The sequence below is a fragment of the Camponotus vicinus genome, unplaced genomic scaffold (assembly GCF_025532165.1).
Source record: "Camponotus vicinus isolate PSW18456_S1 unplaced genomic scaffold, iyCamVici1.0 SCAF_8, whole genome shotgun sequence".
NCBI classification, from domain to species: Eukaryota; Metazoa; Arthropoda; class Insecta; order Hymenoptera; family Formicidae; genus Camponotus; species Camponotus vicinus.
The window spans coordinates 4,641,298-4,658,005 of record NW_028141980.1 but is presented as its reverse complement, the minus strand read 5'-3'; the positions used below and the strand labels follow the sequence as shown (position 1 = coordinate 4,658,005).

Here is a 16,708-nt window from a genome sequence, read left to right as displayed (position 1 = left end):
ACTTCGGCTTCGGCTTCGGTTCCTTTTATCCTTGCTCTTCTCTTTCGTTCTTCCCCTTGCGAGATGCGTGGCTAGGGTTGCCACTTGTTTCGTCAGCGCTTGGATTTGCATTTCCAATGTCCCCTTTTCTTTCGGAGCATTGGTAACCGCTACGATGGCCCGTGATGACATCTCATGAATACGGTCGGCTTGCTCAGCTACTTCGTTGAGGCGATCTTCAGTGCGGGTTGCGAGAATTACTTGCATCTGATTGGGAAGTCTACCGAGTCAAAGTGTCCTTAGAAGAGAGTCAGGTACATTTTCTCCTGCCAATGTGCGCAGGTGCCGTAAAAATTGCGAGGGTTTGCGATCGCCGATTTCTTCGAGCTCTAGTAACTGTCGCGTCCGTTGCTCCTGGGAGATCGACATTAGCTGAATGAGAGCTCTTTTTATGGTTCCGTATTTATCCGCTTCGGGGGCTTGCGTGATAATATCCTTAACTTCTTTTATTTGACGTGAATCTAACTGGGAGAGAACGTAGGAATATTTCGTGGAATCCTGCGTTATGCCGCTGAGTATGAATTGGCCCTCCAGTTGTGCAAACCATAACTCTGGCTCATAATTCCAGAAGAGGGGAATCTTAACTGCCACCTTATGAACGACTTCTCTCGCTTCGCCCTCCATCTTACTACCGTGTGCGTCGGGGTCACCAATTTGTAGGGAACCGCAGGGTGTATGACTGGTTCTACTTATTGATCACACGGTAGAATAGGTAAAAGAGCATTTATTCTATATGTTGTACATAAATATGTTAAATATTAATATTGGTAGCGAGAACGCCTATAAGGAGGATTTCTGCTGGTGTAGTGAAGTCGTGCTCCTGGGGGCTCGGTCTGCGTACTGGCGTCCCGGACTCGGAGCCTGCTGGACCCTTTTTGGGTTCCGATCGTCTGGGTGTTTGTGGTGGTCTGCGTCACCGCGACCTTGGTTTCTGCGATGGTCTGCGTGGCTCTAGAATTGGGTGCGCAAGCAACCTCCGGCGGTACTGGAGACAGACGTGGTGGCGTATACCACCGGATGGTCTCCGTGAAGGGTACAGGAGCCGGGGTCGAAAGTGGCGACCTCGTTGGCTCCGTCAGCAGGAGGGCGTTCTTGGACCCGTTAGGCTTCCTCTTGATGTGAGGTCGGACTACGTTTACTGAGCGGCGGAAAGGCTGGGATCGTCGTCTTATACTCGGTGTCAGGGAAGGGTCGTATATGACCTTCCTGATACTCCTGGCGGCAGGCGTGGGAACGCGGACTCCCAGGATTCGCTTCTTGTTGCGAGGTGGAGGATCCCGAAGTCCCACCGCAGGATGAGAGTCGCCTCTAGTCGAGACGGTCTCTTGTAGGGGCAGGGATGCCCCTGGTCTGTCGACCTTCCGGTTTTTCCCGGAGAAGAGTGGTGCTGGCCTCGTCTTCTTCCTTGAAGAAATCTCTTCAAGAGGAGGCTCGTTCTCCTTGGTCGCCGTGGTGTCCTGTTAATGATCTCTTGGTATGGATTCTTCTGCTTCTTCCTGACTCGATGGTGAGTGATCGAAGAAAAAGGTGATTTCACTCCGCGGGGGTCCCTCTTATATTTCCCGTGAGTTGACTTTGGCTTACGGGAAAGCACAGTTAGCGTGCGACGCCTGGCGGCGGTGCTCGGTACTTGGCGCGCGGCTTACTAGCCGCTCGCGAGAAAGCACGGCTGGCGGCAGCCGCTCGCGAGAAAGCACGGCTGGCGGTAGCCGCTCGCGAGAAAGCCAAGTTGGCGCGTGTACTCGGAGTCGGCGCGCTATCGCGAGACGTATTATTGCGTCTCGTGTGGCGTGTACCGCCACACATATATTAATGTGTCATCCTTTAAATGTTTTAATTTTAAGGAAATTGTTGATCCGGAATCGTATAACATGTTTATTTTTTCGCCTTTTACTTCGCGAATTGGTAAAGTAACTTGTAGTAATTCGTCCTTGGATGCATATTTTTAACATGCGTTACGCGATGGCCTCTAGGGCAGGTCGCGGTTGCTTCTTCGTTTTTTCCTGCTCCTCTTCGCTATTACTTGCAGAGTCGGTACACTTTTTCTGCTGTCGATGCGAAGTCTTTTATTCATGCATATTATCTTTATAATTGTTTTTATTAATTTGTTTATTATTTTTAATATTAGTTTTTGGTCGTCCATTTAGAGTCCAGCATTCATCGCGGCTGTGTCTAGATTTCTTACAATATTTGCAAAATTTATTTACAGTATTTATTCGCGTAGATTTTTCCGGTTTTGGTAGTGTATATTTATTACTGCTACGGCAATCGCGTCCGTAATGTCCAGATTTTTCGCATTTATAACACTGTATATTTGTGTCTCGAGTTGGTCGCGTGTGTTTAGCGTCGAATTTATTTTTATCAGAGAAGCCGGGTGTTCGTGTGACAGACGGTCCGATAAGCTTCTCTTCCGCGCTCGCGCCATTTATCGCTTCTTGGAGCGTAGTATATTGTGATCGCACGAGAATTTTTAATTCATCGCGTAATCCTATTTGGAAATTTATTAGAGCTTGTTTTTTAACTGTTTTTTGTATCGCTTGTTTGAATGAAGGAGGTCGTTCTTCTCCTTCCACCATAGATTCATATAACTTCATAGCTAATGTATCGACACGTTGCCCGAATGCATGTGTGGTTTCGCTTGATTTTTGTTTTAGCGAGTTAAACTCTATTTGCAAATGAGTTGTACTTTGTTTTGCTTGATAGCACATTTCAAGTTGTTGCTTTAAATCTTCGAACGTTTGTATATTTCGCGTCTCGAAGTCTTGCATGGCTTTACCTTTTAATTTAGTATATAGAATTGCTTGCATCAACGATTCTTCGTCCGCGGGATTAATATTTTGTACCGCGTATGTACATGCGTTTAAAAATTCTTGCAATTTATGTCGCGATGATCCGTTAAATTCGGGAATCATTGATCGCGCTTCTTTTAATGGTAGATAGTCCGGGGCTACGCTACGTCCGTTTCTAATATCGCGTTCGGTACGTCCGTACGTCACGTCGCACAGTGGGCCAAATCCGGAAAGAGTGGTCAAAAATAGAATTTCAACATGTACTAAAACTGATCAAATTAATCATGTCCTGACTTTTATAACATCTTAAAAAATACATAACAAAGTTAAATATGTTAAAACACTGAAAATATAATGTAAAATTTATTTATAAAGTTTGATATAATTTCCTGTTTCTTTTTTTTTTATTTTGTCATTACTTCGAAGAGTTCATAAAGTCAAAAATTCGAAAAAATTTTTTTTAATGATTCTGAGAGTACTTCATATGAAAACATTTTTGTTATCTTACTTTCAAAAAATGTCATTGTATTTGTTGCTATTAAATAAAATGTTAACTTAAACGCTTAAAAGAATAAAAAGTTAAACTTCTAATACATGATTTAATACATGAGACTGCATGAGACTGAATCGGATTGGGCTAAAACTCTTTTTCGAAATGTCCAGAATGTTTAAAAAAAAAATTGGTGTGCCTCTATTTGCCTTTCCGAAAGTTATGAGATTATTATATAATTATTATTATATATGTGTATACGCACTTGTATACGCGCTTCTTTGAGAAAGCATTATAGACTTCTTCTTGGGAAAGCATTAAAATATAAACTTCTAATAAATTCAATAAATAGTTTCATTCAACAGAGATTTTTTTGCAGCTTTTGTAAAATTCGTGAATCTGATTGGCATATGCTCTTGGGCTTGGTTAAATCTAAGAACATATGTCAATCAGATTCACGAATTTGCAAAACAATCATATTGAATACAATAATTTAGGAGTATCAAGAAAATCACTTCTTTATCTACACTTACGAGATTCGTATTTTAGCCACTAGGTGGCTATTCATTGGCGGAGATTACCCGCATGTGAAATTGTTTTGTAATCTTTAAAAGCGGATATCATTTCAGCATTATTTTTCGAGATAGGGTGTTTTATTTTATTATGAGATTACCTGTTACGTTTTCATATATTTTATGAGATTTAATATATTGACAATATATATTATATATATAAATATATATAAAATTATATTGAAATAATAACTTCGTACAAATATTTATTTTCATGTTATAAGTGATTAATAATCTTATATCTTTTTCTCTCGAGCAATATTTTTAACCCTTCTATAATGGCAAATTTCAAAATTCAAAAAGGAGAGTTTTGTAAATGGATCTGGGAAAATACAGATAGAAGTAAAGCGCATATAAATATAATAATGGAGAACATTGAAAAAAAATATAATTTTAACGATATTCAATTAAATCAAATTCGAAGGAAAGTAAGTTCTATTTTTATTTCACAATATCACAGGTATTGGAAAATGCCAGACGAACACAATCAAAATTTGAAGAAAAGGACAGACTTTTTATGAAAAGTTACTTCGAAATAGAATTTAAGAAAATAAATTTAATTTCCACGTGTTCTAAAGATATAACTTCTAATAGTAAACAATTAGATCCTAATCTAAGAGGTCGCGGTCGTCCCCGAAAAAGCTTCGAGAATAGTTCTCGCCAAACCAAGAAGAGACGTTTCAAAGAACTTCAAAGCAAGTATAGTCAGGAAGAATTGATTAACGCTATTCTCTCCGAATAATACACAAGATTTTAATAAATCAAAAATAAATTTTCAAAAGATGTCATAAACGGTACTTTGGTCTTGTATATGGATATGGGCATGACGAGAAAAAAATATGAACATCTTCGAAAATACAATGCACGATACTTTGGTAGCAAACAATGTCCTTCATATAAAAAATTACAAGCTTCTAAGATTGATTGTTATCCACGTGATATAACAATAACCGAAAAAGGTGCTGAAATAAAATTACAAGCATTGGTTGATCATATGGTACTTCGCATCATCTCGTCAATTATAGCAACAGACTTGCAGAAAATAGATTGTGAAGATTTTGTATTATATGGTAAATGTGGTATGGATGGTGCATCAAGTCAACAAAATTTTCAACAGAAATGGTCCATAAATAACGATAAAGATGCGGCTTATTTGAGTGATAGTATGGTATTTGTAATATCTTATGTACCTCTTATCTTGTCATCTGATAATAATATCTTATGGAAAAACGATCGACCATCATCTGTCCGATATTGTAGACCTATCAAATTTGAATTTTTTAAAGAGACACCATCAAATGTTTTGCGTGAATACAATTTTTATGTAACTGAAATTGATAATCTTCAACCAACCATTGTAATTGAAAATCAAAAAACAATAAAAGTCACTCACAATTTGCAGTGCACCATGATTGATGGAAAAATTTGTAATATTTTGACAAATCAAAAATCTTCTACATCATGCAACATTTGTGGAGTTACCCCCAAACAAATGAATGAATTGAAAACAATAAAACAACTACGATGTAATGAAGACAATTACAAATTTGGTTTGTCTACTCTGCACTGCTGGATTCGTTTCATGGAGTGCATTTTACATATTTCGTATAATATCGATTTTAAGGAGGGTTCTGCTAAGGGGAATAATAAAATTTTGAAGCAGATTAAAAAAAACAAGTTCAAGATGATTTGAAATCGCAACTGAGCATAATGGTTGATATTGTCAAACAAGGTTACGGAAGGAGAAATGATGGCAATACAGCTAGGCGATTTTTTGCTCATTCTGAAGCTGTTTTAAATATAATTGGAGTCGATAAAAAATTAATAGAAAGGTTTGCCGATATTTTACATGTGATGACAAGTGGTTGTAAAATTGACTGTGATAAATTTGAAAGATATGCTTATGAAACCGCAGAACTATTTGTTCATTTGTATTCTTGGTATAACATGCCTCCTTCCGTACATAAAATATTAATTCATGGTGGCGCAATTATGAAAAAAATGATTTTTCCTGTCGGATGGCTTTCTGAAGAGGCACAAGAGGCTGGAAATAAAATATTCAAAGCTGCGAGAGCCCATAACAGTAGGAAATATTCACGCAAAGCTAATAACGAAGATATTATGCATCATCTTTTAATATCATCCGACCCAGTAATTAGTAAATTAAGAGTTTCGAAAAATAAAAAAGTACAAGATTTAACAATGGAAGCAAAAAATTTGTTAGTGGATGACCAACATTATAACATTCAAAATATGGAAATAAATGAAAATAATTGCTCAATAGAATTAGACAGTGATAAACATTTAATAGATCTGTAAATAATTTTGCTTGTTCAATTAGTTCTATAATTTTTATTGTTCAATTAGTTCAATTAGTTCTAACTATTTATTTTTGTTCTTTGTGTTGCTCCATATAAATAAAAAAAATAAAAATAAAAAAATAATAAAAAATAAAAAAGATAGAAATGACTTTTTTTTACTAAATTAATGCTTTTATACATTAAAAAACTATATAAATTAACAAAAACAAAATAAGAAAAATATAAAAACTTCAGTGACTCCAAAAACATAAACATCATATTGCATTTACATAAAAAAATATATTAGTCTATATTCAGATTCAAAATCACCGACTCAAATAATCTGTAGATACTAAGTTTCAAACGATTTCTTTCATAATTGAATGAGGTATCGATTTTTGGCCACTTTTTCCGAATTTCGCCCACTGTGCGTCGTGTGGGACATCGTTTAGATTCGCTCGTGGCTCATTAAAGTTTCCTTGATTGATATGTACATTTCGCACTTGTTCGCGTAAATCTCTTATTTCGTCTTGCATTTTTCGAAAACTATGTACGAGTTCGACTAATAATATATTACTAGTGCTTTCGACCGGGCGACCGACGTCTTTGTAATTCGCGGCTAGATTTTGTCCGGCCTGTTGCGTTCGCAAGCGTTCGATTTCTCTATCAACGGCTTCGTTATCCATATTTCTTGCGGGATTTGGTTCAAAGAGACTAATATCAATGGATAATGGCGAATAATTTCTTCTGACAGTAACTTGACTAACGCTTTGTCGATCCTGTTCTAAATTATCGTTAATGTCTTGTTCGTGCGCTTCGGAAGATTCGGAACTTGAATACTGATTCTCTAAATTTCTTCGCTATTTCGTATATCGCGAGTAGCTTCTTCTGCAACTTGGAGCGGTGTTACAAGATCTAATCTATTTGTCAATCGCGCTGGCACGCTCCAAAATCGCGGGTTATTAAATCGAACTCGGTTTAACGGTTCCGACATTTAAATTAAACTTCGACTTATAGTAGTAGTACGGTGAATCGCATGGTCGCTTATCGGTTCGCTCGACTGCTGACGCTGCTAGTAGATACGGGTCGTTGTCCGTCGGTGACGCGCTGTTCGTCGGCGAAGCGTTGCCTATGCAAAGGTCGTGGATCGACGTTGGTCCTTGGACGCTGGTACTCCTTTTCAGTTTACAGCTGCTTAACCGTGATCCCTTATCGCTTGTTGGCTTTATGTGTTACGTGCTGTGGTCTGCTTGAGTTCGTCTGCTTTAATATAGCAGTTGCTCCGTCCACTTTATTAATGTTATATTTTCTTTTTGTTGCAGGCGTTAGATGTCCAAGAGAATTTTTCTTCGGCGGTTTTTAATCTCGGCTATCCCACCGCTGCCACCAAGATGTTTTGCCGGAAGCGGCACGTTAATTTGCAATTAACAATTACATATTTTTTCTTCGAAACAACTATGTGTTTTCTTTACACCAATTAATTCTTCTCATTATTTTGTACATAAAAGTATTAAGGTAAGATAATCGAAAAATGAATATTTTACAAGATATTTTACGGTTTATATAAAATTAAGAAATGATTTCAAGCCTCATAACTTGGAAAGTACTTAATAAAAACTAACTTAATTATAGTGTTTTGGAAAGCTCTCGAGATGTGCTACAAGAATATGCAATAAAAAATAGGCAGTTCCATTTAAAAAATCAAAGTTGACCTTCGTAGCTCCTCCACCCTTTCACCTACAAAAAAATCATTGATCTCAGGTTATAGTTCTCGTAAAACCAAGCAAATGTGGTCTGAAGCATTTTCTTCTATCACCGAAAGCAGCCGAGTTATTCAGGTGGCCTGTTTTAGATGCCCCACCCTGTATATTTCAATACTTTAAAACATATATATATATATATATATATGTATGTCTTCTTTATTTAATGCGAGCCTTTCTCCTTGATATCCACAGTCTCGTTCTTAATTCTGTTAGATTTTGGCACTAACTTTTCTTTTAATTCGATACGCTAAGTAGCGTCTAGCCCTTCTACGTGTTCTTATTTTATTGATCTTTTATTAACGACTGTCCGCCGCGGACTCGCGGTGGACGGTTTTTAACACCTCACCCGGGTTTTAGGGGTATTTTGGAGGGGATCGCCTAGCGACATGACCATATTCGGTCATGGAAGATTTTTCGTGACGGTCAAGTCTAAGTGCAAGCGAAGGAAGTGCAAAGTCGAACCCTTCGTTGGCATTTTCGCGTTTTCGGCGAACTCGCGCGTGGTTCGCTGAGGTAGCGGTTTTACGCGGTTCGCGAACATTCTATCGCATTTTAATTATAAAATTTATTAATGGTAAAATAAAAGTTATAGTTTTTCGGACTATAACACCTTTTATATAAGAGATGCAAAAAGTAAATTTTTAACGATTATTTTTCAAAATTGTATTAATGTGTTTAGAGAAATTCTTACGATGAAACTTTAACACATATAAGGAGATAAACAAATCTAGAAATTCTCATTTGCCGTTTAAAAACAATTCCAAGAGGTGAAATCATCTCTTATACACAGAACAACTTTTACTTTTTTTGATATATTTCGAAAATTATTATATTTTTAAAAAACAAATTTTGAAATTTTTTTTCAAAAATTAAAAAAATTATTAATATGATTAAGTAGAGATATCCTTATCATGAAACTTTTGTATAAAACATTTTTTGATATCTCAAATATTTTTCGCAATATATATAAATAAAGTTACATAAACATAATTTTAATCATTACAGTTAGAAGATAATTTATAAATAGGTACTTGTATTTTTATATGAATATCTGTATAATAATTTTAATTCTTTGTATGTACATAGATATCAGTTGTAGTTAATGTAATTTGCGATATGATACAAAAGCAAGTTACATCTAATTAATACAGTTCATTTAATAATCGCTGCCCTCATTGTCATAAAATATGATAAGACCGATGTTAGAAACTGCAAACATATAAACATATAAACTTTTTGAAATGTAATGTATCAAAAATAAAAAAGAAGATAACATTTTTACTAAAAATATATATCTTACTCCTGCATAATATTCTAAAGTAAGAACAGGTAATAAGCCATTCATAGATATCAGAAGTGGTTTCTGGCTTTTTTGAAGCATTATGAAAATATTATTTTTCATTTTTTGTGATTTACCAATCCATGATGCGCTATAAACTGACCAAGCAAATTGTATGCTCTGTAAATAAAGGAAAATACTTTTAATTTGCATATCTCATTTATGTTTATATCTACATAGTGTCCAGTAATAACATCTCGCGTATGCAAGTAAAACAGGTTAAACTGAATAGAAAAATCCTTTATCATTTTATGATTTTCGCAACAATTAATAACAAATTAATTAAAAAAGATCGACCAATTCATGCAAATATTAACGTACAGCGAGAAGAGAGAGCCTACTATTACGTGACTAGGAACTTTGGAAGGAGCACTGTACAAATGACAACTACGAATTGCGTGTAATGCTGGATCCTCGTATCTTAGCGACCGCAAAACAGCGGTTGTCTCTTCTCGCCGCCCATTAATATTCATGCGAATTAGTCGATCTATTTTAATTAATTCCTCATTAATTACTACGGAAATTGTAAAATGGTAGAAGATTTAAAAATTAAATCGAAATTGACAAATAAAACCACAGCGCGGTAGTTGGAGCGCAGGGAAGAAATAACATTTCCTTCTTTTTGATTAATCGTATATTTCAAGTTAAAAATAGTTACAATAACAAGAAATAAACGTTTCGGATCATATTTGATCTCTCTTCAGCGCAATGTCAACGAAATATATTACAAAGTGTTAACGTGAAGCATTAAATTACAAAAATATCTATTATTGGCACTCAGATGACGTCAAATTGTATCACGCGGGGATCCGGTAAGCACATTGTTTCCAGTAGTTCTTTAAATTAATATAATAGTACAGTGCCAATAGGGTGAATGCACCGTTTGTGGCCACTGCGCCCGTTTTGGCCACCTTCGTCATTTATTAAGATTTTCTAGTTTAAGGTTGACTGCAGTGCGCAGCAATCGCGACATATTCACTTTGCAACTATTTTTCTCGGTCATGTGAGTGCGACAATCAACATCACGTTTCTTTTTTACATTGCAAAAAAATTATTTGTTTCAGTGTATACCAAAGACACAATCTTCTTATAACAAACGATAAGAATCCCCGAAACTCGGTAAATAGAATTTAGTGTATTTTTTAATGAAAACGTGACAGTATATACTTGTGTATACTAGAAATGAGACGCATATAGGTTAAGTTTCTTTTAAAATATAATCTGCTAATGCGATCTTGTAAAATTAATTTGCTTTTTATAAATAAACAAGCTGGCCAAAAATCGAGCATGTTTTTTTCGCATTTTCCACTTGTGGCCATAGAGTGGCCAGAACTGGGATAACGTCTGCACTAATTTTGGCCACTTAATATAAAAAGAAAGATAACTTTAAAAATACTGACTAATCTTTGAGATACTAAGCCTTATGAAGTTTTTTTGAATACTATTATTTTATTATTATATTTTTAGATTAAAATGCCAAAAAGAAAATGTGATAAATCTGTTGAAAAAAAACAGAAGTTTTCTACAACCAAGGAAAATCAAGCAAAAGAGAAAATTATTTTTGTATTCACCAACAAAGGTACGAGAAGCTTTAGTTGCTATTCAGAATGGTACACCAGTCTCGACAGCAAGTAAAATTTATAAAGTACCAAGAACAACTTTGCGACATAAAATTCGAGGTGAAGCAGTGACCACTGGACATGTAGGTCGTGAATCAGTATTAGATTCTCGTGTAGAAGCTATTTTGATGGATTGGCTGTTGGAAACATGTCGAATGGGATTCCCTATCACAAAAGATGTTTTGTTGAATTCAGTCAAAAAATTTGTTGAAACCGAACATTTAGAAACTCCATTTACAAATAACACGCCAGGACGTAAATGGTTTGAGAACTTTATGAAACGACACCCTGCTTTATCTATGAAGAAAGCTGAATACTTAAGTAAGACAAGAGCAGCTGTTACTGAACAATATATTCGTAATTGGTTTTCTGAAGTACAGATTTTACTAAAGGATAATTTAGAAGTTCTTGAAGACTCGCAAAGAGTATTCAACATGGATGAGACAGCAGTGTATTTAGTTCCTAAAGGAGGATTAGTTATTGCAGAGAAGGGAAAACCAACGTATGATATTTTTACTAGCAGTGACAAAGAAAATATTACTACGCTCTTTACTGTGAATGCTGCAGGAGAAATAGCGCCACCTCTAACAGTTTTTAAGTACGAACGCTTGCCTCAAGCTTGTTTAGCCAAAGCTCCACTTGGTTGGGGCATCGGTAAAAGTGAAAATGGATGGATGACATATACAGCCTTCTACGAGTATTTTACAAATGTTTTTAATAAATATCTACAAGATGAGAACATAAAAAAACCAGTTATTGTTTTCCTAGATGGACACATATCACATATGTCATACTGCTTAAGTGCTTTTTGTAAAGAGCAACAAATTATATTATGCTGTCTCCCTCCAAATGCCACACATATTTTGCAGCCTCTTGATGTAGCAGTGTTCGCTCCATTAAAAAAGCACTGGCAAAAGTTTGTGAAAACTTGGCGTTCAAGTCATGATGGGATGGATATACAAAAATTTGATATTCCCAGTGCATTATCAGAAATTATTAAAGAAAAAGACTTTTCAAAAACTATTCAAGCTGGTTTTAAGTGCTGCGGACTTTATCCCTTTGATCCAAACGCTGTCAAGTACGATAAATGTGTAACACAAACACAAATTGCATCTGATGCAGTTGAGAGTGTGAATCAACATTCTGTTTTAACTTCAACAAACACAGAACTATTACAAGAACTGGAAAAAAACATTAATGTAAATATTTTGCAACGTTTCAAGGAACTGAAGAGTAACAAATTGAATTGGAATGGAGAAACTGAATATTCAGCTTTATTCGATACTTGGAGCAAAATTTACGATAATGTTTACGATAAAAATATTACTTTGAATCAAACTATTGATGTAAATAGTTTGGAGATATACATTGAAGAATCGGAAGAGATTTCGAATCGTAAGTATATTAAAGAATTTATTAAATTTACTTAAAAATAACTATATATATATATCTTATGCATGATTATAAATAAATAATATTATTAGGTACAACTACTTTTGGTCAAGAACAATGTGTCACAGAACTTGAGCCAGTTGTTATTGAAATTATCAATACGAATTCTAATTTACCAGAGATTACAACTAGATTAGGTATCTATGACAGAAAATACAAGTATTCACACAGTTGTCTATTATTATTTTATTCATTATATTTATTGAGACTTTATAGATTTTAATAGTACTATTAAACGAATTAATACAGACTATATAAAAATGACATTCTAATGTGGTATAAAACAACTATTATATATTTTAATTGATAAGTAACTATTTTTAATTAGATAAGTCTAGTCTCGAACAAGATAAAAATAAGGACGTTACAGAATCTGTATCATTCGCTTTGGAAATCAGTGAAGAAAATAATTCTTCAATAACTACATATGACACAAGTGTAGCAGACAATACTGGTAACCATCAAGTAATTAGTAGTCAGCCACGTAATGGTAGCAGTGATGTAAACTACACAGATCCTGACTGTGGAATAGTATTTAATAAATCTCCGGGAAATGCTTTAAAAGACATTCTCGTATGGCCTCAACCCAAAAATACTAAAAAGAAACGAGTACAAACAGAACGTTTACCTTCTGTGCTTACCTCTCAAAAATGGTTAGAAGTCATGAAAGCTAAAGAAGAAGAGAAACAAAGACGATTAGAAAAGAAAGAAGAATAAAAGAAGATTAGATTGCAGAAAAGAGAAGAAGCAAAACAAATTAAATTAGCAGCAAAAAGAATAAAATTAGAAAAAAGAGATGAAGCAAAATCAAAAAAGAAAGCAAAGTGTAATAACTAAAGAGAAAATATTATTCTAAGAATTGTTTGTTCAAAGCTTTATTAAGTTTACTGCAATGAAAATGATTTATATTAGAGTGTTGACATGTTAAAACTGATTTACTAATATTACTAATTATTTTCTTTCATTACCAATATTACTAATTATTTTCTTTAATTACTAATATATTTTCAACGTTTAATTATAAAAAAGTCTGATGAGAACTGAGCCAAAGTAAGCTAAACTTAATTTAATATTTAATACTAAAAAGTACAAATTATTAAAATAAAAGTTTATTTATTAATGTACTTATTGATAAAACATAAAATTAATGTGTTCAGTTTATTTAATAATAAGACTTATTAAATATTTTCTTATTTTGTGATTAGTACCTACAAATGTGATTTGCAAAGATTAAAGAAATATATAAATATATGTGAAATAATACATTAAAGTGCAACTTTTTTGTTTAATAAACATTAAAATATATGATATTTTACATTTTTGTTATTTACTATCCCTTTTATTTTGAACAAAAGCTTGTTGTCATGCTAAATTTTTCAGATGGCCAAAATTGGCACCCTATATGGCCACAACAGGTACACAAGTGGCCAAAATAGGCAACCTACATGGCCACAACAGGTATGCAGGTGGCCAAAAATAGTGTAAAATGGAATTTTTGCAATTATTTAACTTTTCCATTATTTATTCACTTTTTTTCTAAAATTTATTTGTAAAATTAAAAATTAAGATATTAAATAATGTATTTAAGTGAATAGTTTCTTCTTGTGATATATTATTTTTAAAAAAATAATTTTTAAAGTTGCAAAAATGGTTAAGGCCACAATCGGTGCATTTACCCTATGTCAGTCACAACAAATCTAACAAATCGAATAAAAATATGAATACATTTTATTCGATTTGTTGACATTGCGCTGAAGACAGGTCAAATATGATCTGAAACATTTATTTCTTGTTAATGTAACTACTTTTAATTTAAAATATATTATTAATCAGAAAGAAATGTTATTTCTTCCCTACGCTCCAACTACTGCACTGTGGCTTTATTTGCCAATTTCAATTTAATTTTTAATTATTGGTAGAAGATTTCTCTACTTAACCTGCTCTACCTGCACACGAGAAGTGATTACGATTATTACTGGACACTCTGCGTAATAAATTATGTATTACAAATTATGAGAATGATTATAATTATTATAAATTTATATTTTATTAGTTGTTTTCCATTTATACTCAGTATCACTTGAGTATAAATGGAAAACAACTATAATGTAAGTATTGTAAGTTATGTAAGTATTTTATACTCATGTCAGATTAGTGACGTTTATTCAGTGAATAGAAGAAAATAAACAAATAGAGGCAAATACAGGCAAGTGAGGTTTATAACTCACTTTTAATGTTAGTTTATCAAACTCACTCAAGGACACGGTCTCGAGCATGTTCAAATTAACGGTAAGTCTTCGTTGAATCTCACTTGCCAACATCAAAAGGAATCCAACTAAGCATCCCACTGAGTTATGACGTAAATGACGTCACAAGTGAGAATCTGAGTTTTGATGTATGGATAAATGGAATCCCGGCCGTCGCCATTTCGTGTTTCGGTTACGCCAGGGCTCTGCCCTGAGCTTTAGATTTTCGTGAATTTCGAGCGACCGGAGGCAAGCGACCGAGGCGTCAAGGATGATCGTAACGTAGACCTTACTTGATAGGGAACCGTTCGTCTCTCTTCGGGATCCGGGGTGTAGCAAAACGCGTAGCGATCGGCTCTTGTATATCGACCACGTGCGCGGTAAATCGCGAGGAATGCGTTCGCTATACGTGCGGTAAAGTGTTATCGAAGCCGCGTAAGACAATCCCGCAATCAATCTTCGTGCGATTTTCGTGTGGTGATTAGCGTGTGTGTGAGTGTTGCGTGAATTTGCGAATATTTTTCCGTCATTGTCGCGCCCATTGCATCGTCTCATTCGCGTCTATTTCGTTGGTAGTTGTCGTGTGTGTGAGTGTGTCGCGGTGCGTAATAAATTACAACCGATTGCGAGATTGTCGAAATTCGAGAGATTCGCGTAGGTAACGAGCGTTACACCGAAAAGTAAAGTGCGAGCTGCGTAAGCGGCCTCCGATGGCGATCGATTATCGATCGTGCTCGTCGCCAATGAATTCTATCATCTTCGCAAATTAATTAGTTATTCACACTTAATCATTAGGCATTCTTTCGAACCGATTGCTATCAATTAGAGGATAGAGATTAAAAATTAGAGCGGGTAAAGGTGCGTTTGCGGGAAAGACCCCGTAAAGTAAGACAACGATTTGACGATCGAATTATCATTACGTTTCCGAAACGCCGTTCGGCCTCGCGAAGTCTGGCCATAAAAACGAGCTAGAAGAAATACAAGGAATGACTTAGCGCTTTCTTATATTCTCGATTTCGTGTAAACATTCGATCCATCTGATTATAGATTATTATTATTACCGCTGCCGAATGAATATCTGTTATATTTCGTTATTTCAAATTTTCTAATTTATGTTATTATTATTTCTCTCTCTAATTTGTTAATTCTTTATTTTATTTTCTTTTTTTTTGAATAAATTTGTTATATTTTTTTTATTAAGTCCGCGTAATTTATTTGAGTGTTAGCCTTTCGTGATCGTTAAATTCTGTTGTGTTTGTCGAATTTCTGAATTTTCAAAGCCTCGTATAAAACAATCAACTTTTCTATAGACCCTGCCCCTCTACCGTTAGGCGAGCTAGTCGGCCCGTGGAGTTTATAGGGCGTTATTAGGCCAGCGTTTTTCGCGTTATTTTGGCGTTTAGTGGACTGATACGTGAAAGACCGTATCTGGTGCCCAATTTCGTGATCTCGAGATGGCCTTCGCTTCGCCGAGGCTCGATCGTTAATTTGCAATTAACAATTACATATTTTTTCTTCGAAACAACTATGTGTTTTCTTTACACCAATTAATTCTTCTCATTATTTTATACATAAAAGTATTAAGGTAAGATAATCGAAAAATGAATATCTTGCTAGATTTTTTATGGTTTATGTAAAATTAAGAAATGATTTCAAGCCTCATAACTCGAAAAGTACTTAAGAGAAAAATATTTTGTTATAGTGCTTTGGAAAGCTCTCGAGATAAGCTACAAGAATATGCAATAAAAAATTGGGGTTTCCATTTACAGAATTCAAGGTGACCTTTACGTGACCTTGACAACACTCTTCAAGGTCATACTGATACCGCCATGTAATGCGTTACTTGAAACCTTTTGTCTGAAATATTTTCGTCCGCCGCGCTCAATTTTTGAGATATTTGGCTGATACGGGTGGTTTGCGACACCCTCTATGTACAGGGTGTATAAAAAGTACCGGGACGATGAAATATCTCGAAAACTAAGCATTTCAGAAAAAAATGTTTCAGATAAAAGTTGTAGGATTTCAAAAGATTTATTTACTGGCGCTATGAGTTTAACCTTGGGAGGCGTCGCCAAGGTCAGAGCAAGGTCACCTAGAAT

General features: G+C 34.9%; 2 protein-coding genes across 2 annotated transcripts in view; both read right to left on the bottom strand.

The window, feature by feature from the left end:
* Positions 1 to 267: 267 nt before the first annotated feature.
* LOC145976322 (uncharacterized) lies at positions 268 to 663 on the bottom strand. The gene has a single exon (XM_083107386.1). The coding sequence runs from the start codon at positions 661 to 663 to the stop codon at positions 268 to 270; it is 396 nt and encodes a 131-aa protein (XP_082963512.1).
* Positions 664 to 9,105: 8,442 nt separating this feature from the next.
* Positions 9,106 to 16,708, bottom strand: part of LOC145976321 (odorant receptor 10-like) — a 118,988-nt gene continuing 111,385 nt past the window's right edge. The window contains exons 5-6 of the mRNA XM_083107384.1: positions 9,254 to 9,412; positions 9,106 to 9,162 (exon numbers count right to left, since the gene is read on the bottom strand). Coding sequence (XP_082963510.1) covers positions 9,106 to 9,162; positions 9,254 to 9,412 — 216 coding nt within the window. The remainder of the gene's footprint in view (positions 9,163 to 9,253; positions 9,413 to 16,708) is intronic.

Excerpts from the sequence above, each read along its gene's own strand:
- LOC145976322 (XM_083107386.1), bottom strand. The coding sequence starts at position 663 with ATGGAGGGCGAAGCGAGAGAAGTCGTTCATAAGGTGGCAGTTAAGATT.